The 21791-nt window shown below is 39.5% G+C and overlaps 1 protein-coding gene across 1 annotated transcript in view; it reads right to left on the minus strand.

The window, feature by feature from the left end:
- The window catches only part of LOC102382210 (roundabout homolog 2-like), an 89129-nt gene that overhangs the window by 15481 nt on the left and 51857 nt on the right, over positions 1-21791 (minus strand). Inside the window, exons 11-12 of the mRNA XM_025194803.1 lie at positions 17828-18036; positions 555-719 (exon numbers count right to left, since the gene is read on the minus strand). Of these exons, the coding sequence (XP_025050588.1) occupies positions 555-719; positions 17828-18036 (374 nt within the window). The remainder of the gene's footprint in view (positions 1-554; positions 720-17827; positions 18037-21791) is intronic.

Consider the following 21791-nt stretch of genomic DNA (forward strand, 5'->3'; position numbering starts at 1 on the left):
AGTTTAGCAAGACAGGGACCAAAGAAGTTTGTTTTAAATTTAGATCAATGGAGCAACCAAATTTTACATATCTCTTAATTCAACATTGCTCACTTGAGGATTTAGGGACTAAGGGATTTCATATGCAAAACAAAAACCCCACTCCAAAATATATTCTCTTAGCCAGGGGTAGCCAACCTACATCATGCATGCCACAAGTGGCACAGGAAGTTTCTGTGTGTGGTACATGGCGGACTGGAGAGGAGATAGACAGCACAGTGGCAGACAGGACATGGAGCAGAAAACAGAACAGCAGATTAGAAAAGCAGCACAGGCCAGGAAGCTGAAAGCAAACAGCAAATTATGCAGAGAGCCCACAGCAGGGAGCAGAAAGCAGAGCAGCTGATCAGGCAGGGGAAGAGGATTGTAGGGAAGGTGTAAAGCTAATCTGCAGCATGCCTGATAAAAAGGTTGGCCCCACTGCGTTAAGGAACACTTTACATTTTTTTTCAACTCACGCACCATACATGTTGCAGCTTATCAGCACAGAGCTGATTTTAACCCACAGAACTTACCGTCTGTCATTCCTTCCCTACGGTGTGGCAATGGGGGTTGGTCCAATCTGCCTCCCTTGTGTTTTTTAGTAGGCCTAGGTCTCTGACTCACAGCTGCACTTGTGTTGCTATCAGTAGAAAATGGACTGCTTGGTCGAGGTCTCTGAGAAGAAGGATACGCCTTGCCTAAAAAAAACATATGGGAAACATTATTGCAGTGAACTGGGCTGTCCTTTTATATATCTACCCATTCTCCAATGAATATTTTTTAGTTCTCAGGGGCAACTTGAATGAAAAGTAGGTTTCTTGTTAAGGTTCCCAGTGATGACTATTGCTTTTAGATACATCCCTGTATACAAAGTGGAAAACTCGGCATTATGTGGTCTTTTATTGTTTTAATTCAGCCTGTTCTATCCATTATAATAAGTGTGTTCTATAATGCCTACATACTTTGTATGCTGAACAGATGTCTTTGAACAACTACCTATTCTTACAGAGGGGAAAATAGTTTTACAACCATATAAAATTTATTCTCCATAGACACTCCCTCTGATTACACAGGCATTCGTACACACAAGGCCAGATTCTCATCTTAAGTGGTACCAGTGAACTAAGTCTATGGAGTAATGTCAATGAAAATATAATTTATTTTACAAAATACATATTAAAGTAGGCCTGTATAACTAGTGGCCCCCCAAAATAAAAGCACAGGTACATTTATTTTGCAATCATTTTCCCCTTATTTTATTTTATATGATGAAAGTATAGGTGCCTATTGAAACCAATTATGAATGCACGTTGGCTTGATTTAGTATTCAGAGCTGACAGCCAAACTGGTTGATATAATTCCTTTACAATATATATTTTTTCATCCTTGATGCTATTCTAATGAGGCAGCGTTCAACAGTATTGGAGCAGGATTCACATAAGCACAGCTCATCGTTTCTTTTTAAATACACGTATTTATTGGGTTCAGGTCTTCCAGGTATCTGAATACATGTTTTGCTTATTTTTTAATCAGGCTGGAAGAGAATTTTAGAATGTATTTTCACAATATATTTCTTTTTTGTTTCATTTCTTTTACATGTGTCACATTTAAACAGCTTTGTTTTGAACTTATTTGTTTTAATGTTACCCAGTGTTGAAATTTTTCAAGCAATCAGATATGCTGATCTTGCTGAGCAATACACTGCTCATTGGAGACCCATTGGTTTTAGACAAAATTTATGTAGGACTTCATGGCAGAGACAAAGTATTGTATGGACTTTGTGTTCCATTTAACCCCATGCTTTTTGGATGTTATTTCTGACCTGTGGTGTAATTTAGAGATGCCTCTGGGTTTCTCCAAACTATGTTGCCCAGTAAAAGTGTTTAAAGGACTAAAATACTGGCAGAAGACAGCCAGAATACAGCAGTGCTCTGAACAATCTTCTTCTAATCTCACTTTAATCTACCTCCGGGTTTAGCAGGACTCAGGGTCCATATTAATTCAATTATGTTGTTTTTTTATGATATTGGCAATTTCCTTCATGAAAGAACAGTGCAAAATTACACTCCAAAATATTGCCCACAATTTCTTAATTTTTATCAGGTATTCATACATGAGAGAACTGCTTTTTTTTAGTTTCTTCTTATTTTCTCTACGGTTTCCTACTGTCTCTAGATATGAATACAATCATAAAAAGACAGGAACAAAATATTAAGGGTTTAATTTAAAAATACTGTAGCTGAGATATTCAGAGATGACCCTGAAATTCCACCCTTTACTCACATTGTAAAGAAATATCTTATAAAAGCAAACTCCTACTAACATATAAGCACAACTGAGTGAGTCTAGGATGAAGTTCCATATTTCACTGAATGTTAGTGATTTCATAAGTTTTACTTTTAATTCATAATGTCAGCTTCTGTGATTGTTTCATGTACCCATGGAAGTAAGAGGCTAATAGCAATAGCACTGACATGAATCAGACACAGGGCAGACAGGTGACGGTGCAAGCTTTCCAACACAGCTCTTTCACTGCAAATCATATCTGACCTGAGCTACCTTTGCTATTCTCATCTGGAGTCTCTCAAGCAAAAAACTGCTCAATTGTGCCAAATTCTTTGTGGTGGATTAAATGTGTTCATATTGAGCAAAGGGCATGTCCACTGAGCTCATTTTCATTTGCAATTGAATTTTCCTGTCATAGTGTGTTATAAAATAAAAAGAAAAAACAAGTCATTGAACAGTATGGCAAGGAGCATGATGCCCTCTAGAAGTGTAAGGCATCATATGATTGGTAACTGATTCTCCAGTGTCTTTCATTCCACATAGTCAGACACATGCATGCAAAGTGAACGTAAGATGCTATCAACTGAGAAGTTTCTATTCACATCAGGGATAGCATTTTACACTTGCTTTCTACTTGGGGGAAAGTGTCTATGCAGAACAGGCAAAGAATTAGGGCCTGGAGACTCTCTCCATAAAGAATGTCAGAAAGAACGCTGCATCTTCTCAGCTGGAAAAACACCCTGTTACACTATGAAGGAGTCATGGCAGAGCAACAAGATAATATTCATTTTAAAGACTGCATCAATATACTGTTGAATAGAACATGCTAGCCTAGGAGGATATATTGTAGGAGGTATCACATTGTCATCAGCCTACAACTAGCTTCTGGGGCCGTGTCCAGATGAGTGCCACTGCGCTGTATATGGCGCCACATACTGCACATGGAGCTGTTCTCTGCGCTGCAAGGAAGCAGATCGAGGGTAGGGCTTTGACCCCAGGATATGCAGAAATAAAAAAAAGACCTGCACAAAAAAAAGTGGAGTGGCACAACTGGGGGCAGCACATGCCGCTCAATACCGGAGCCTGGCCAGGCAAAGCCACACTTTGGACAGGCTCCTAGTGGCAGGATCGCCACTGCTGCAGCCCCAGGAGGCCCCCAGGACCCCAGATAAGGCTGCTGGGGCCAGCCCAGTGATGACTCCAGGCCTCCCTTACCTGACCTGGGGTAACCTGCCACATGCCAGAGGGCATGTGGTATAGGTGTTCCCCAGGGACAAATAGCAGCACAAGGTGTGTCACTGCTGGCTGTCCCCAGGGAACTGAATGTCCACACTTGTGTGGATACAATCTGGGAGTATTTCTTTTTCCTGTCAACTCAGACTCTTAAGAAAAGAATAATAAATTATTACCAGGGCAGTTATATGATGACAATGGGATATACTGACATATACTGAAAGTAATGGCTTATCACAAGGATAATATGCCATTTTTAAAGTGCATACGATCACTTGTCTTGCATCTAACACCTACTCAAAACTTATTTGGGTGTTTTTCAAGCTAAGATGATACAACACTTGACAAAAGAAGATACATCTTCCTTGCACAGATACACTGTGAAATATGACACATGTTAAAGTGTGTGCATGTGTGACAGGGGCAGAGCTTGCTCCTCTTAACAGGTCTAATCCAAAGGTCATTGAAGTCAATGGAAATCTTGGCAACAGCTTCAATAGGCTTGATTCAACCTGAGTAATAGCACACAAATATTGGAAAGGGTTTAAAAGGTTGTTTTTCTTATACATGACTTTCTGCAGAGTCTCCTGAGGCAAAATAATCAGTTTTATTTGGCCAAACTCTGCCTGCTTGGTGTAGCTGAATGTCTGCACATTAGCTGTTTTTTCCCAAAGAAAAAACAACAATCAATGTTTCCCCAATAGAACAAAGAAATATGAGGGGTTGTCTTTTTCAAATAGTGAAATAACTCTTTTTAAAGAATGATGAACTTAACTAAAAAGCTTGGGTAAAATTCTGGCCCTATGCAAGTCAGTGGCAAAACTCCCGTTGATGTAAACAAAGTTGGGATTTCACCATATGTCTTTGCAGGTGGCTTGGGTGGGTGCCACAACCCCTCTAACTTTTAGTCATGAAGCCATGAAGTCACTAAAGTTATTTTGCATATACACAAATTTTGCTAGCAGCCCCTGTGTTTCTGGGCAATTTTCCTAACTGCAAGTCATTTACTGACATGCATGATTTATGTGAGAAGAATACTAAAAGTTCCAACATTATGGGACCACTGCAACACCTGTGTGGAGGAATGTGAAATGAATACCTAGCAAAAAGAACAAATATCCATAATTCATATAGTTCTAATAGTCCGTTGTGGGATTTAAATAAATAGCAACACTTATTTCACTGTTTTGTTCAAATGCAAATCAATTCTCTTTTTATCCAAAACACTTTTTTTAAACTTAAATTTTACTTTGTGCTCTTAGAAACAAACATGTGAAAATGACACATAGGCTTGTAAATTATAAATGTATTCCTATTTACCACTTTATTTTAGAAGCATAATGTGGGTTGTTTAAAAAGCAAGAGTCATTTTGGACTGTTACATTTAACTTGTAGGTGCAGTTGATACATTTTTAATTAATATTCAGCAATCCAAATGTAATTAGGTATTGAATTAAGTGCCTGCAGAGGCACCTGATTAAGAGGGCTGTTAAATAGTTGCACTGTTAATGATAAACTTACACCACCTCATCCCACATTTACAGTCTTCCCAGAAAATGCTTTTGCAAGTGAGAGGTGATAGAGAAGCAGTAATGGAGACAGAAGTGCTTTTCATTACTAGAAATATTATTGATTGTGAGAGGATTTTGCAAAAACTAAATCATCAGAAATTGCATGGCAAAATTAGTAGTCTCTTCACTGCAATATAAAAGGGAACACATGTCAGTAAATCTATAGCGGAGGCAGAGTAAAGAGAAATAGCAGACTAAAGGTTGTAATTAAAAGCTTGTGCTATTCATTGCTCTGGATTGCCAAAATTAACACACAGTGTGAAGCTTTGATTAAACTATGCAGATAAAAAAAAATCCATCCACCTTTTCTCATGCATGTTAGATAAATGTTGAGTGAGACAGGTTCACTGAAAAGTAGAAGTGGAAGAAAGGAAGAGAAGCCCTTCATGCAGAAAGCATCAACTTTTGAGTCTACAAACCTGTTCTTGTCAGGCTGGTTCCATCCAGCCTAAAACCAGCTTTATCTGCTGCTGCAACCAGTGCTTGTGCAAAACTGCCGCTGGTAAAGATGGAGTCATCTGAGGAGCTACCTACACTAGATCTATGACTAGAAAAGTTACGGTCCTCATCAGACGCAGAACCCCATCCATTTACCATTGAACCTAAAAACAAATGTAGGGGGCTAGTGAGTTGTAGACATTTCATATTTTAGCTGTTCATTTATAGCTCTACGGCCCATCAAATCTCTCCTGTCTACTCAGGAAAACATCTTTTAGGCCTAGATGGAATCTCATTCATAGTTTGTCAAGCAGTTCAGTTATTTGGACCACATAAACAAAACAGCACATATCTTCTAAACATGTGAAAACTATGTAATAGCCTCTACTGGAAGTCTATAGATTTCTTCTGGATTTAAGGCAGCATAAAATACATCTAGTTTTGATTCCACATGTTGTAAATTAAGATATACGTGGGTGTATATGTGTATTGATTGTTACATTGGACCTTAATTAAGTAAAGCATAAATGTGCTTATGTCTCACTGAATGTGCATAAAGTGAGAACACACATGCTTAAAAACTGACCTCAGTAGGGATGGACTTATACACTTGTTTAAATATTTTTTCTGAATTTAAGCTTTTAAAGTAATAATGCAGTCTCTGTGTCAAAACTGTATCTGATTTTTTTTTCCCCTCATGTCCTTGTGACAAGGTATTTAGTAAGTTTTCATAGATTTGTTGGAATCTGACAGGCCATGCTATGAACACTTTGGCTCTGGCATCAAACTTACAACCTCTGAAATGCTAACTATACACCCTAGTGCCCGTGCCACCCCAGCCCTCACTTGATACACTTAAATTCATTGTAATTCACTGAACAAATTAAAGTGTTTCTTTCCTAAAAGGTTAGAAATAGATCTGCAGGAAAGGAGAAAATACATTTTGAATTTAATAGAGTCACTTGCTGATTCAAATGCTGGCTTAATGGTCTGGTTATGCATTATCACTATTGTACAGGGGAATATGTCTTTAGAGGCAGGTACCAAGTGAAAAATAACATGTCATGTCTTTTCAGAGATACAATAAAGAGTAAACTATTTACTAATGATTGCAGAATACATCCTCTCTCCTGTTCATCTGTCTCTAAGTTTAATATTTGAAGTATGGCTTTGACATACAATGTACAGTATGTTATATCTTACTTTTTCAAATGTTCTTCTTTTTGTTTTTCAAAGGTGCTGAACACATATTGCACATCTGGACTTCAACTGAAGTTGTGAGCATTCTATACTTTTAAAAAATGGTGGCATACATCACCAGGGTGGGTGCAGAGGGGGTGCAGTGGCACAGCTATGCTACCCCCATTCAGATTAGATCCAGCCCAGGAGCCTTTTTTAAAGTCCTCAGCACATGTAAGAATTCACCTCCTGCCCTCCGTGCTCAGAAGCACATCCTCTTCCCCTAACCTGCCACTTACTTTCCCCATGGTCTGGGGTGGGGAAAAAGTTTCAAAGCAGCTCCAGGGGTGGCTTAGCTAGGAACCATGACAGCCAGGAGAGATGATGGGCAGGGGCTCCCCCTTCTCATGCCTGCTCCCCAGCGGAGGCGGGGAGACAACCCCTGCCACTCCCTGCCCATCTCAGTTGGTACAGCTGTCACTATTCCTAGCTCTCACGCAGCCCAGCTGCTTTCACCCTGGGACAGTGAGGAAAGCAGTAGCAGCAGAAGAGGAGGGGAGGGAGGGAGGGAGGAAAGTAGATGTGTTTCTGAGTATGGAGGGGAAGGAGGGGATTCTTATATGCTTTGGAGACTTTTAAAAAGTCCCCAGAGGCTGCCATAGCAGCTATACTGCTATGGAAGGTGTGTCCATACTTGTGGGATGGGGGAGGAGGCTGGGACAAGGGGTGCATCCCACTCTTGCCAAATCCTGGACCACCCCACTCTGTACAGCACTGCATACGTTGGTAAATAAATATGTGCATCAGCGCAAAAGCTGGTTTTCCAAGATATGCTTGTCTACATTTGGAGAGAGAAATCATGATTTTGGATTTACTCAAGATGAATTAGAAATGTGATTATATATAGACATGTGTATATACAAATTGAGCAGCGTAAACTGTTGAGACTTGTCTTGCAAACTCTTTTCTGCTATGTATACAAGGTGTCACTTATTAAAGACTGACATCTAAAAGAAAGTAAGCTTTAGATTAGGGATTTTTTATGACACCCAGATTGATAGGATACATGTGTGTGGTACTGTTGGCTATTAAAAGGTATCCTGCCAAAGCAAATGAACAAGTATAATGACTAAATACCAATTCAGTTAATAAGAAACCCTGCACCACAAGAAAGAGGGAGAAGAAAAGATTTCTGGGCCACTAATTTTTTGAAAACAATGGATGATTTTGTAGTGGTGCAGTAACCAAAATCTTCTATTGTCAGCAAAGTGGCAGGCTGTAATAACACAGGTTCATGCACTCCTAAGATACATGAAAAGCAAGTGAAGGGGTCTGTGGAGGTCTGACAGACAGAAAGTGTGTTAAGTGCAACAGAGAGTGACAGAGTTTGATTCTGCTTGCCAGAAGAACACACAAAATTGTTATTTTCCAATAGACTGTGCCTGACTCTGCCTGATATAAAGAAGCCAAGGTAAGAACAAAGAATGGCTAAAACGAACCTCTTTTGAAAGGACAATTTCTGAACTAACAATCAAGGAGTCAGGGAACATCATACAGAAATGAAAGCAAAATGCTTAGCAATCTGTATAATGAAACATGAAGAGATACTATATACACACACACACACACACACACACACACACACACACATATATATATGAAGACAAAAGGCAAAGATGCTATAGCTGAAGAAACTAAATTGAGTAACTTGGGACCCATATTCAGTAATTACTAACTGAGACCTATATTCAATAAGATCTTTAAACACATGCCTGACTTTAAAAAGCACAAGGGGAGCTCTATTAATATCATGGGAAGTTAGCTAAATTGTAAATGTGTGGGCACAGGCTTACGTTAAGTCAGGGGCAGGAATTACATTTGTAGCACTAATGACACACTTGCAGCCCTAGAAAAAGTGAACACAGACTTTCAAACTGTTTGTAGTGCTACAAAAATAGTGAAAGAGCTACAAAACAGCAGCACTTTGAAAGAGAAATTTAATGGTTTTGTAGCACTATAAGTAACGTCTGTACAGTTACATGTAGTGCTACAGGGGTTTGTAGGCCCCCCCAGCATCTCACTCTCCACTCTCCCTTCCCTCCTCCAAGGGCAGGGTGGGGAAACGGGAGGGAGAACAGCTAGCTCCTTGATAATCCTTCCAATGCAAGCTGTCAGTGAGCCCTGCTGGGACCCTGCTAAATAATGGCCACAAGCTAGCAGAGAGCAGATTTAGATTGGACATTAGGAAGAACTTCTTCACAGTTAGAGTGGCCAGGGTCTGGAACGGACTCCCAAGGGAGGTGGTGCTCTCCCCTACCCTGGGGGTCTTCAAGAGGAGGTTAGATAGGCATCTAGCTGGGGTCATCTAAACCCAGCGCTCTTTCCTGCCTATGCAGGGGGTCGGACTCGATGATCTAATGAGGTCCCTTCCGACCCTAACATCTATGAATCTATGAATAAAACTGTGGTTGGGAAAATTAAAATACATTTACCATTTGTTTATATTACTGAATTTACCTGCTTACCAGTCATTTAGTTATTATATATTACACAATATATAATTCATAAATACACATACAGGCAGCAAACAAACCCACACAGTGGGTGTCTTATTGTAATTGTAATTATTAACAGGCTATTACAATCGTAGCATCATAGAAAATTAGGGTTGGAAGGGACTTCAGGTGGTCATCAACCCCATGCTCAGGGCAGGATCATCTCCAACTAGATCATTCCAACCAGGGCTTTGTCAAGCTGGGCCTTAAAAACCTCCAAGGATGGAGAATCCACCACCACTTTGGGTAACCTGTTCCAGTGCTTCACCACCCTTCTAGTGAGAAAGATTTTCCTACTATCCAACTTAAACCTCCCTTGCTGCAACTTGAGACCATTGCTCCTTGTTCTGTCATCTGCCACCAGTAACAACAGTTCAGCTCCATCCTCTTTGGAACTACCATTAAGATAGTTAAAGGCTACTATCAAACCCCGTCTCAGTCTTCTCTTCTGCATACTAAGTAAACCCAGTTCCCTCAGCCTCTAAGTTATGTGCCCCAGCCCCTAAACTATTTTCATTGCTCTCTGCTGGACTCTCCAACTTCTCCACATCCTTTCTATTCCCTGCTATATTGTTATTAACCTGGCTATTCATCAAATACAGGCTCTTTAAGTGCTAGAGAGCCCTGGGTCCCAAAGTCTTGCACATAAATACAGGACAAGAAATAGCACAGCCTGATTCTATATATTCTCTATATATACCATTTCAGTCATACGTCAGCTAGATCATGGAAACCATGTGAAGGCATATAAGAGTAACTCAACCTCCTTGCTGATTTGATATTTACTTCACATGTCTGACAATGTGGTTGCCAAGTAATTCCAATGGTGGTGATCTTTTCGGTAATATGGCCTCTTAGGTTGAAGTTATGCAGTACACTTGAACCATATTAAATCTGTGGAATATTTGGCAGTGCTAAAGGTAGAATGTGCTGTGAGCAGTTGCAAGTTAAGAGTTAATACCATTTCTTGTCTGCATAGCTCCACCACTAGAGGGTGAGCGGGCAGGCATGGATGCGACTAGGATCCAGGAAACCTGGGCTCTATCCCTACTCTGGCAGGGGGAGGGAGAGGGAAGGTTCAATGGTGAAAGCATGGAGCTGGGATCTGCTGGAATATGAAACTGCAGGGAGTTTCTCTGAACCTCAACCCTCTCCCACCACTCCACACCCTAAAAGAAAAATGCAAGGATCTGTGCAGGGAAGCCCTAGCCCCCATGCCCCCACTTCTCTTTCTCTCAAGCATCATGCTTCTGCCACTGCAAGCCTCCTCCTGGCACTGGTAGGGCACCGCCTGGGCATTACTACTTTCCGGGTGGGTGGTGTTTGAGACAGTGGAACGTTCATCCACAGAACAAGAGTGCATCAGTAAGCTGCTATAAAACTACATCAGGGCTACACTTGAGTTGGAACCTAGAGGCAGAAGTCTCTTTATACTGCAACCACCTTCAGAGCTATTTGGGTCCCAGCTTAAATATATTTTCCCACCCAAACCTATATAAATAAAAAAACGTTCCTTTGTTTGACCTTCAACAGTGTGGACTTTCTCCATTGAAGGCTGAGTTTTGCTTTCTGTTCCTGACACTTCAGGCCCAGTTCAACTGTGTTAATCTAATGGTACCCAATCGCTTCTGTTCTTCAATTCAGATATATGATTTTCCTTTGAATGCAGTTAGAATAAAAGGTACTGATGCTCCCTCTCAGATCAACTGTGCACTTTCCAAATAGGATGAAACATGCTATTAGTCTCTTCTTTACATGCAGCTCACTCTGTATTTTCCCAGAGTGCATTTGAGTCTTTATGCTTTCTGGCAACTGTAAATTTTACTTTTGCTGACAGCAGCAGTAAATGCTTTACACTGAACAAAATCAACTAAGTGAAAAGTTGAACTCTGTTTTCTTGCTCCATGAAATACTTTTGGGTGCTAACACAAACAGAAATCTGCTTTATTCTTATGGAAAGGTATGGGGGAATAGAGCTGTTAGTCTCTTGTACACTGATTGTTACTGATTTTTCTATTTCCTGATATTTTACAAGCAATAAAAACTACTTTCTATTAAACTGTACATCTATTGTACTTATTTTAATCTACCCTAACTGGGAAAGGTGCACATAACCAACCTTTGTTTTCAAAGAAAGCTGGCCATTGGTCAAGGTGCCTGCAAACAAAAATAGTTGGCTACTGATGAGTTCCCATGTACCTCCATTTATTTAAGACTTGATCCAGTGAAGCCCTTAGGACCAAATTAAAAAAAAAAAAAGATTTCAGGCACCCAAAGATAATATAAGCCACTAAGAAGCACCTACAAGTTATGGGCATTTTTATACATGCGACCCTTGCAGTTGTATAAGTGGTGAAATACATGTCAGCACTGAGAAAATGGCAGTGGTGCACTTTTGAACTAAAACACATCAAAGGTGCTTCAGTTCAAAAGCGCACCGCTACCATTTTCTGAGCGCTGACATGCATTTCACCACTTATACAACTGCTCATGACGCAGCGCAGTGCGCGTCAGCTCACGTGTGGAGCAAACTCGATTAACTGAGTCTGCTTTGAAGCTGCAGGTCTCCAGCACGTTGTGGGACAAAAAAAAGATGTGTGTATAAATGCCCTAAGTGATGAGGAGATTTATAAAATCCCCACAGCTTGAGCTGTCCTTTAAAAATTTGGCCTTTAGGCTATGACACAGGAAAGAACTTTTAGGGCCTCCATTTGACGTCAATAGTAATACTTCTTATTGCATTCCTGGGTGCAGAAGCTAGCTTTCAAGGGTTGTTTTTTTTAAGGAACAATCACTGACTTCAGTGGGAAATCATGGAATAGTGAGAGGTTATGATTACTGCATTCTTGGGCCAACAGGGAGCAGCGAAATGTGAACAACAGAATGCCAAGTACAAATCTATATTAATGCACTGAAAATTAGACCAAGACCAACACTGTACATTATACATTAGTGATATTTTTCCTTGCCAACTATTCAAATTTATAAATATAAAATGAATCCATATGTTCCTAATATTGCCTTTTCTGGCCAGGGAATCTTTAATGAAAGAAGGCAAGCCATCAATCCAAGTTTGACACTTATAGGTCCAAACATAATCGATGTATTCATAAATGTTTAATGAAAAATGAATTTATGCCACTTAGCCATATTTATTTGTGTTTGCATTTTCAATCTTTCTAGGGTTTTTTTCAGTTTCCATATTGCTGAAAGGCACAAAAATTTTACAAATTTATTCAAGCCGTTAAAGAAGAAATGTGCATAGAACATTAAGTAGTTGCTCAAATGTTGCTGAGCAGTAAAATACTATGATAAAGTGGCATCTTGCGGTGTCTCTATTACATCTTCAGCACTAAAATTAATTTATGATCAGTCATCAATTCATTTACATGTCGTTTTATGCTAAATCTATCCTTGCTGATGAATGCGTATCCCTAGATCCATTAAGCTAGAGTAAAGTCTGTGCTTTATAATATGACCCTGCTAATTGTTGCATTACCATTTTTATGAGATACAAAAACTAGCAGTTTCCTATTTTCTGAGCACATATTTAATCCATGAACCACATTCTTCCTACTAAATGCAATTTGCCTAACTGCCTATAAAGTAAAATCTTTAGAGATATGTATCCCTAAGCAAAATCAATAGAAATATTGACCGCTGCCTTGGTAAAATATGGTTTAAATAAGTGATCTTGTGTAATTTTCAAGAGTTATTCCATTTGTACCCCGATAAATAACTTTTACCACATAGCTACCAAAGCAAAGTGTTTTTTAATCAAATTAAAAACATGCAAAATAAGGGATTTTTTTTCTTGGCTCTGTGCTACCCATCTTGTGGTTATCTTTATAGTTTTATGGTATTTCATTTCTCTTATCCATGTATGATTATAGTCTGTATCAGAATATTTACGTGCAACTTTCAGTTTGTTTTAGCTAAGTAGGTTAAGGTTTGATCCAAGTTTCAATGGCATTAATAAGTTGTTCCACTCTGCATGTCTTTTTCTTCAACTCTCTCGCCTGCAAGCCCTTAACCATACGAGTGGCCCTTCTCTGGACCCTCTCCAGGTTATCCACATCCCTCTTAAAGTGTGGCACCCAAAACTGGATGCAGTACTCCAACTGCGGTCTGACCAGCGCCCGATAGAGGGGAAGTGTCACCTCCTTGGTTCTGTTTGTCATGCACCTGCTGATGCACGATAAAGTGCCATTGGCTTTGCTGATGACTTCGTCACACTGACGACTCATATTCATCTTGGAGTCCACTAGGACTCCAAGATCCCTTTTCGTTTCCATGCTACCAAGCAGGTCATTTCCTAGGCAGTAGGTATGCTGGACATTTTTCCTCCCTAGGTGCAGCACTTTGCATTTCTCCTTATTGAATTGCATTCTATTGTTTTCTGCCCATTTGTCCAACCTGTCCATGTCTGCCTATAGTTGTTCCCTGCCCTCCAGTGTGTCCACTTCTCCTCACAGTTTTGTATCATCCACAAACTTGGACAGAGTACATTTCACTCCCTCATCCAAGTCACTGATGAAGACACTGAAGAGCATCGGTCCAAGGACCGAGCCCTGCGAGACCCCCCTGCCCCTGTCCTTCCAGGTTGATACTGACCTGTCCACCACCACTCTCTGGGTTCAACCCTTTTGCCAATTTGCCACCCACTGGACTGTGAAATCATCCAAGTCACAGCCTCTTAATTTGTTCACCAGTATGGGGTGGGATATCGTATTGAAGGCCTTCCTGAAGTCTAAGTAGACAATGTCTACCCCTACTCCTGCGTCCAGGTGTTTTGTAACCTGGTCATAAAAAGAGACTAGATTAGTCAGGCACGATCTGCCTGCTATGAACCCGTGCTGGTTTCCCCTCAGCATAATTTTTCCTGCTGGGCTCTCACATATATGAGCCTTAATAATCTTTTCAAAGACTTTGCCAAGGATGGAGGTGAGACTGACCGGCCTATAGTTGCCTGGATCCTCCTTCCTCCCCTTCTTGAAAATAGGGACCACATTGGCCCTTCAAATATTCCCCCCAGTGGCGGTGCAATGACATCAGCCAGTGCCTTCAGTACCCTCGGATGGAGCTCACCCAGGCCTGCTGACTTAAATGAATCCAGTCCTTCCAAGTGACTCTGCAACATCTTGGGGTCAATGCTTGGTAGTCTGGTGCCCTGCTGTTGCCTCTCTACACTCCTACTGTGAGACTTGTCTTGCCCCTCGTTTAGGAACACTGAGGCAAAGAACTGATTGAGGAGTTCAGCCTTGCCCCTCCTGTCTGTCACCAATTGCTTTTGCCCATTCAGTAGTGGTCCTATACCGCCCTGGGACTTCCTTTTATTTCCTATATACCTGAAAAACAATGTTTTTGTTATCCTAACTTGGGATGCCATCCTCAGCTCCACGGTAGCTTTGGCCTTTCTAACTGCCTCCCTACAACTGCGAGCTGTGGAGGTATACTCCTCTTTAGTAATCTCTCCCTGTTTCCACTGCTTATATGCCCCCTTATATTAGTTTACTGTGGCCTAATAGGACTGCATGTGTAGATTCTGAGACTTTACAGTGGAGCTAATGAGACAACTCTGCAGTAAACCTCTTGTGTAGATTCACCCAGTAGGTCTACCATGCAGACATACCATGCAGACCATGCAACATATTGTATTATGTTGCATAAAGAAATTATAAGCACCTACAAATTATATCCATATGAGAAGTTAGTGTGGAAAACCTAATTGGCTGTAAATTCACATTTGCAGCCATATTGGAAGACCCTTTCTAGAGAAACACCAAGAAAAATCCAAATATTTACAAATGTGTCTTGTCAAAGGGTTTAATTCTGTGGTGTGCCAATTGCATACCACTAAAATCTTTCACTTGCCACTAGATGAAACAGATTAGTAGTCTCAGCTGAACAGACAATGTCTGAGTCATCCTCAAAGACCTAACCATCATCGTGTTAATCCTAAAGTTGGTCTAACCAAGCACTGCCAAGATATACTGATAAGGCATAGTGAATAAGCTTGTATTTCTGCTGACTTTCTTTTATATTCTGAGGACTTCATAATAAGGGAAATTCAAACTAATATTAACAGAAGTACTGAATTTACAAAAAAAAAAGAACAAAAACACTTTTTGGTTTTCCATAAATGTTGTTTTCTTATTCTTTAGTTACTGGTCACTGTCATTCTTAATCTTTTAAAGTGCTCAATATTCTTGTAGAAGTGCAAAAATGTTATGAAAATTACCCCCCTACCCCTCTAAAAATGCTAGTCCTAGTCACCTAAAACCTAATGCAAATAAAGACTGTATTTTGTAGTGGAAACATACTGTTTTTTGGAAATATACTTACTTGGTTATACTGTTTTCCTGGAGTTCAGAAAACATTAGGATTACACATTTCAACAACAAATACATCAGGCAATTTGAAACCTCGTTGAAACAAAGGTCTGCACATTCATTGAACATCCTTAACATTAATAAGCCTGCTCTCAGATGTTATAGAAAAAATATAACAACCTTTCCCCACCCTGATCCATGTCCTCCCCACTGCAACCTGATCCATGTCCTCCCCAAATTATCAAAACATTATCCTTTAACACATTTTCCATTATTTTTGAGAAACCCAAATCCAAGACAAAAAAATGAGACTCTGATCACACTTCCCCATATACTTATCGAAGAAAGCAGAACAGAATGTGTTATGTAGCTGTTGGTGAGGTTATAAATTAGCTGGACTAAACAGATGCAGATAATGTACAATTTGTTCCCAAAAGTACACCTTCACAGATTGAGATTTTTAATACACCAATAATTAAGCAGCATTTTAAACTAGGATACTAATTTTGATTTGTATGCATAAAAACACCAATTGTATTATTGTAATGAACACAGAGGTACATGAGCTGAGCTTCAGCAGCAATACAGCGGTCCTTAATTGTATTCATATGAGACAGGGTAGGATGGCAATAAAACTAAAAATGTAAATGTGAAAACGCTCATTTTCTGATTTATAGATATATATCAACATTGACATAGTAATACATACTAAAGGGACAATATATAGTAAGCTGATTTTTTTATTTATTCCTGTATTATCATTGTAAAACCTTTACTGCAGTCCTAATGGAAAGGCTTCAGAGCCATTAGTGAGATATGCAAAAATATGTAAAATTACAGTTTGAAGCATATTATACTAGAAATTCAGGCAAAGTGGCTTAAGATACTCATGCACTAATAAGTCAATCTTCTGGATTCAGTGATATAAATTTTAACTTTAGAGCCTTCACTGGGATCTGGATTTCAAATCACAGGAGTAGAGCTACAGTCCTTAAATCTTAATCACATGTCCCAGGGCAATGGACAATCTGAAAGGTGGGATACAGTGGCACAGCATTTAATTCAAGAAGGGAAGCAGAAGAAAATGATAGGCCATGATGCTTTATCACTGTCATATTCCCACCTCTACTGGTTGGAAATGCAATACGTTTTCCAAGTCATCACATATAGATAATGGTGTAAAATCCTTAGAACTAGCAAGGGAAGGGGAAGTGAGATGAAATTAAGTGGTGCGACATTAATATGTTCTCATTGAGCAAGTATATCCTGAAGGTATACCTAGAAATTAGTGCTCTCCCATAAAGATCAATGACTGCAGAAACATGAAATATTTTTAATGAGCTATGGAGATCATGCCTTTTTGGGTTTTCAATAGAGCTAAATCATCATAGATCAGGAAATTAAGTACAGGTCCTCTTTCAGCTTAAAGAAGAGTTTGCAGATACATGTGCAAGATGTCATGATGCTCATGTAAAGACAGCCTTTTTTCCAAACACTGCATGACTGCCTTTCTCTCAATGACAGCAATTTAACTAATTCAGATTCTATGAAATAGCTTAGCATGCATTTTCAGGTCCCTTTTGATGAACCCAGTTGTAACTTTTCTAGGCATGCAAGGAATAAGAAGCAGTGAACAAAAAGTTGACAGAATAATTAAATGTCTTTACTGAAAAGGAACAATTATTGAACCCTGCAATATAAAGTGGGTACAGAATATATATTTCACCTCCATATGTGTTGTCTTCAGTCTACAAATAAATGTTGTGCTGATCTAAGCAAGTTTATTCTGAAAAGTCTTTTAACCTCTGTGTTCATCAGTGAATGCTTTTACACAGTAAAATATCTAGAAGCATTTTATGATAGCATTTACTTTTATGCTATTCCTGATATACAAACTATATCATTTTTAAGTCAAGTTTTTCCCTCTTTATGTAACAGACTTGCTTCCCCCGTACAGTGAACTTATCATGAAAGCAAGAATATAATTGAGTTTTCTTTAAAGCTTTTTAAAATTCATGAATTTTCTTATCATTTTTCAGCAAAGCAAAAGTATTTTCAATCCGTCTTTAACTTTAGTGTTTAATATTAGCACATTTTAAATGTTATAGAAATAGAGTGGAATTTTTTTTTTTTTTGCTTAAGTAGTATTTGAATTAGTATGAGATTTAACATTACCAACAGGTTGGTTTCACTGTTAAATGTGCTTGGTTACCTGTCACAGAGCTGTCTAGATTGTCCATGCTGGATCCTGGTGTATGCTCTAGACCTCTTAGTGGCCTAGTTATTTCTATAGCTTCCTCTTCAATATCATCCTCATCATCATCTGGAACATCTGTTTCTAAATCTGAAATAAGGTTTCCAGATACATATCCCAGTGGTGGAACTGGAGCCTGAGGAGGTTGAGTATTGCTTTGGATATGCCTATAAAACAAACAGAAAAATACTGTTAAGAGGATTGCAAGATGTTGCTTTATTTGTACATAAGGACGTAAATCTTTGGTATATCTTGAAAAATATTTACAAAGATATTTGTGGGTTTTTTTTTACTAAAAAGTTAACTTCTATATCCAACTTTGCCATTTATCTGGCCTCTATTACCATGGTACTTCAGCAGTTCACAGCCTTTAAGATATTCCTCTTCACAATAACCTCCAAGATATAGGGAAGTGCTATTATGCTCATTTTATAAGGCATGGACAGACAAAATACTTTGCTTTAAAAGAGGACTGGGAATTTACCATGATTTAGCTGATTCAGCTGTAAATGTCTGCTGTTCACTTTCTCCTGTAGTAAGTAGAAGCTAAACCATAAAAGTTTATTTCCCTGCTTTATTTAGAGCAAACCCATTACAATTTAGCTTTACTTATGGTATGACAGTAGGAGATAGATGAAATAGTTACAACCAATCAGCTGATATACATTCATTAGTGGTGAGTTTCCCTGCACTCCTTGAAGCGGTATAATTGCTCACTTACTCAGACCTCCAGTTGAGGAACCAAGACACAGAGAGACTGTTTGTTCCCTAAAGAGTCTGTGGTAAACAAGGTCTCTTGAACCACAAGTTCGTGCTCTAATCACTGAGCTATCCTTCCTATCCTGTATAGGACAAAACCCTCTACATTATGCTTGGGTTGTTTTACTCAAACTATTAAATAGAATTCAGACTGAATAATGATACAAAGGACAGAAGAAATTCTCATGCTTCAGTGCTTCTGAAAGGCAATATTTAATTTGCTCAGTTAGAACTACCTTATGCTCTCATGTCTATTGTGCCCCAGAATAAGATGCGCACCTTGTTTTTGAAAACCACAATGAAGAAAAAAAAAAAGACTTGTTCTTGTAGTAAGAAACTGAGTAGCAGCAGCTAGGGAGGCAAGCCTGCTCATTGTTCTGCTCCCCATGGGGCAGGTGCAGACGTTACTTTAGATTTTGCCCAGTTAAGTAGGAGAAACTACTGTTGCCATATTTCCTTGCATATAATACGGATTCAAATATTTAGTCACTGGTTTGGGGGAAAATGGCGTGAGATGTATGTAAGAAAATACAGTGATTTAATTGAGGCATAATCAGATGGATATGTATATCACTACTTCTGATGGACAAACCAAAAAAGGATCAGGAAGTCCAATACAAAAGGAATAGCCATTAAGTATGTATGCAGTGTCCTCCGCAGCATGGTAAGTATAAAGGTACCTGACATTCCCACAAATTGTCTTGCAAAGTGGACCATACTACCCCTGAAACTTGTTCTAGAGGCAGCAGGAAAGCCAAAGCCAATGAATGTTCATGTGGTCACAGGACCTGATTCAAATTAATGAACCATTCAGATTCCTTTTTTTGCTATTATGCTCAGACAATAGAGTAAATGACAATTGTCAACCGTGCGGCCAACTAGATCTAACAGTTTTCTTTTTGATGAGAACTTTACAGTGTGTTATGCCTATACATCCATATTAAGTACACTAGCTTTCTTTTTTATTATTCAAATAGTCTTCCTTTTCTTTTAATAGTGAATCATGGTAGTAAAAGACTTTGTAGGATTTGGAGCACTTAATGGTAAATGTTATACACCAGGGAAACTGAGGTCTCTTTCTACCTTAGTGTAGTTAAAATGAGCTTGTTTTTGCAAATCATATGGAGATGAGATTCTTCTATCGTAATTCCTTTCCTTTATAGTTCATAATTTTTCATTCTCAAGTTTGGAACATGGGTGCTTTGGTCAATAAGATAACTTTGAAGGGAACTATTGACAAACAGTATGATTATGCCCCAATTAAGCACAGTACTTAAGAAGGTGCTTAACTTTAAGCATGGGGTGGAACAATTGAAGTAATTGAGACTTCAGGCATACTTATAGTTAAGCATGTACTTAAAAGGTTTGCTGGATCAAGGCCCCAATGATTATGTATTTTTTCCAGTAATCTCTAATGCTTAAATCTCCAGTCAGTTCATCTCTAAATTTGCTTCCCAATACTCCTGAAGTAATTAATCAGACTCCTTTTTAGCTCCTTTATTTTCTTTCCAAAACAGCTAAGAAAATGAAGTACCAAATCTTCCTTTCTAATAGCATGATTTAACTCCTATAAGTCAACGACAGCGATACTCCATTGATTTTGAAGCATGGTAGATCAACTCTTTAAGAGAGCAGAACATATAGGGCTGTGTGGTAGAAAACCACAGAGCAACCACATGTCACACAACTGCTATAAAATCATCTCTCTCTACTGGAAGCACTGCAGGTTTACTATATTAGCCAGAAATCTACTACTACATCCCAGTGAGAATAGGAAAACCTGTTCATTTCCTATTACAGATGATATTTTCCAGGGTTTCCTGCTCAATTACTGTGGACTTTCACAGGAGTGATTTTGAAATCTGTGAATTGCTAACTATATTAGGAAAGCCCATGATTGGCTTTCTGCAGCCACTCCAGCAAAGGGAACAACACCCAGACTCTCTGCTGCAAGCTGCTTTGCTGGCAAGAGTCTTACAGTGTTATCTGACACCAAAATAGCACCTGCAGTTTGTCGGCTATGGAAGCGTAACAGCTGCAAAGCACAGCCAAATTGACTGCATAACCAGGGCATGCATCTGTGCGCTGGCTCTGAACTCAGATATCTAGAATAGGCCAAGCATAGCTGTTTCCTGGGATTTGAATCTGTTCCGCAGGCAGACTGGGGCCTCTGTTTGGCAATGTGGAACTGCACTGGGGCCTAAGTATCCTGTTGCTTCAATGCAGCTTGCAAACGAGCCTCGAGGCTTGGTGAGTGCCAAGGGAAAACAGCTGGCTTTGATTTGGCACCGGCTGCCTACCTGCCTGTTCAATTTATGGTGGCTTCTGCTGAATAAAGTTGTGGCCTTTGTTTGCCAATGAAGCATGCCTGCCTCTTTACTGGCAGAGTGCCATTCAGCCACTAGCTGTACTTTATCCTCTGAGATTCGCAGCCTCTTTTTTTTGTCTGGATGGAAATGTTTTAAAAGGACAACTGCCACTTAAGGGACATCCAAAAAGCAACTGACCTTCAGTTCTACCCCCAGTCCTGTGCAGCTGGAAAGTTCTTTTTGAGTCCCTGAAGAGATTGCTCTGTTTGTTTTATAAGGAAAATGTTACAGTGATATTTGCTTGCTCTTCTTTAAATAGGCAAAAACCAGTCTAAGATTCCAGCTCTGTTCTGTAAAATTCAACTTCTGCCTTGCTGTTTTTGTCTTCTTTCTTGGTATCAAAATTAGAAGGGATATTTCACTGTACTGTCAAAACTGTCAGGGTACACTAGGAGGCTAGGGACAAAGTTACACATAAACCAGTTTAAGTGATCAGAAACTGGTTTAAATGTAACAGAAAAGAAGTTCAGTGCACATAAGCCAGTTTCAAAATGCCCCAAATTGGTTTATGATAAACCCAGTTGAATGTAGTATCAGACTTAACTTATTGAGGTCAAACTGGTTTATGGCACTTCGGTCCCAGACCCCTTCCTAGTTGCAGTTAAATCAGAGTTCCCCAGCATCCCAGAATGTACTGCAGCTCTGGGCTGGGCTGGGCTGGGCTGGGCTGTCTGCTCCAGAAAGGAAGGCTGGCCCTGCCCCTCTGCTCTTTAGCCAGAGCAGGGGCAGGGGCATGGCCTCCTAAAGCAAAGGGGGCAGGGAGGGGGTTTATTCTCCCTCCTTCCCCGCTCTCA

The sequence above is a fragment of the Alligator sinensis genome, unplaced genomic scaffold, assembly GCF_000455745.1.
Source record: "Alligator sinensis unplaced genomic scaffold, ASM45574v1 scaffold1134_1, whole genome shotgun sequence".
Classification (NCBI taxonomy): Eukaryota; Metazoa; Chordata; order Crocodylia; family Alligatoridae; genus Alligator; species Alligator sinensis.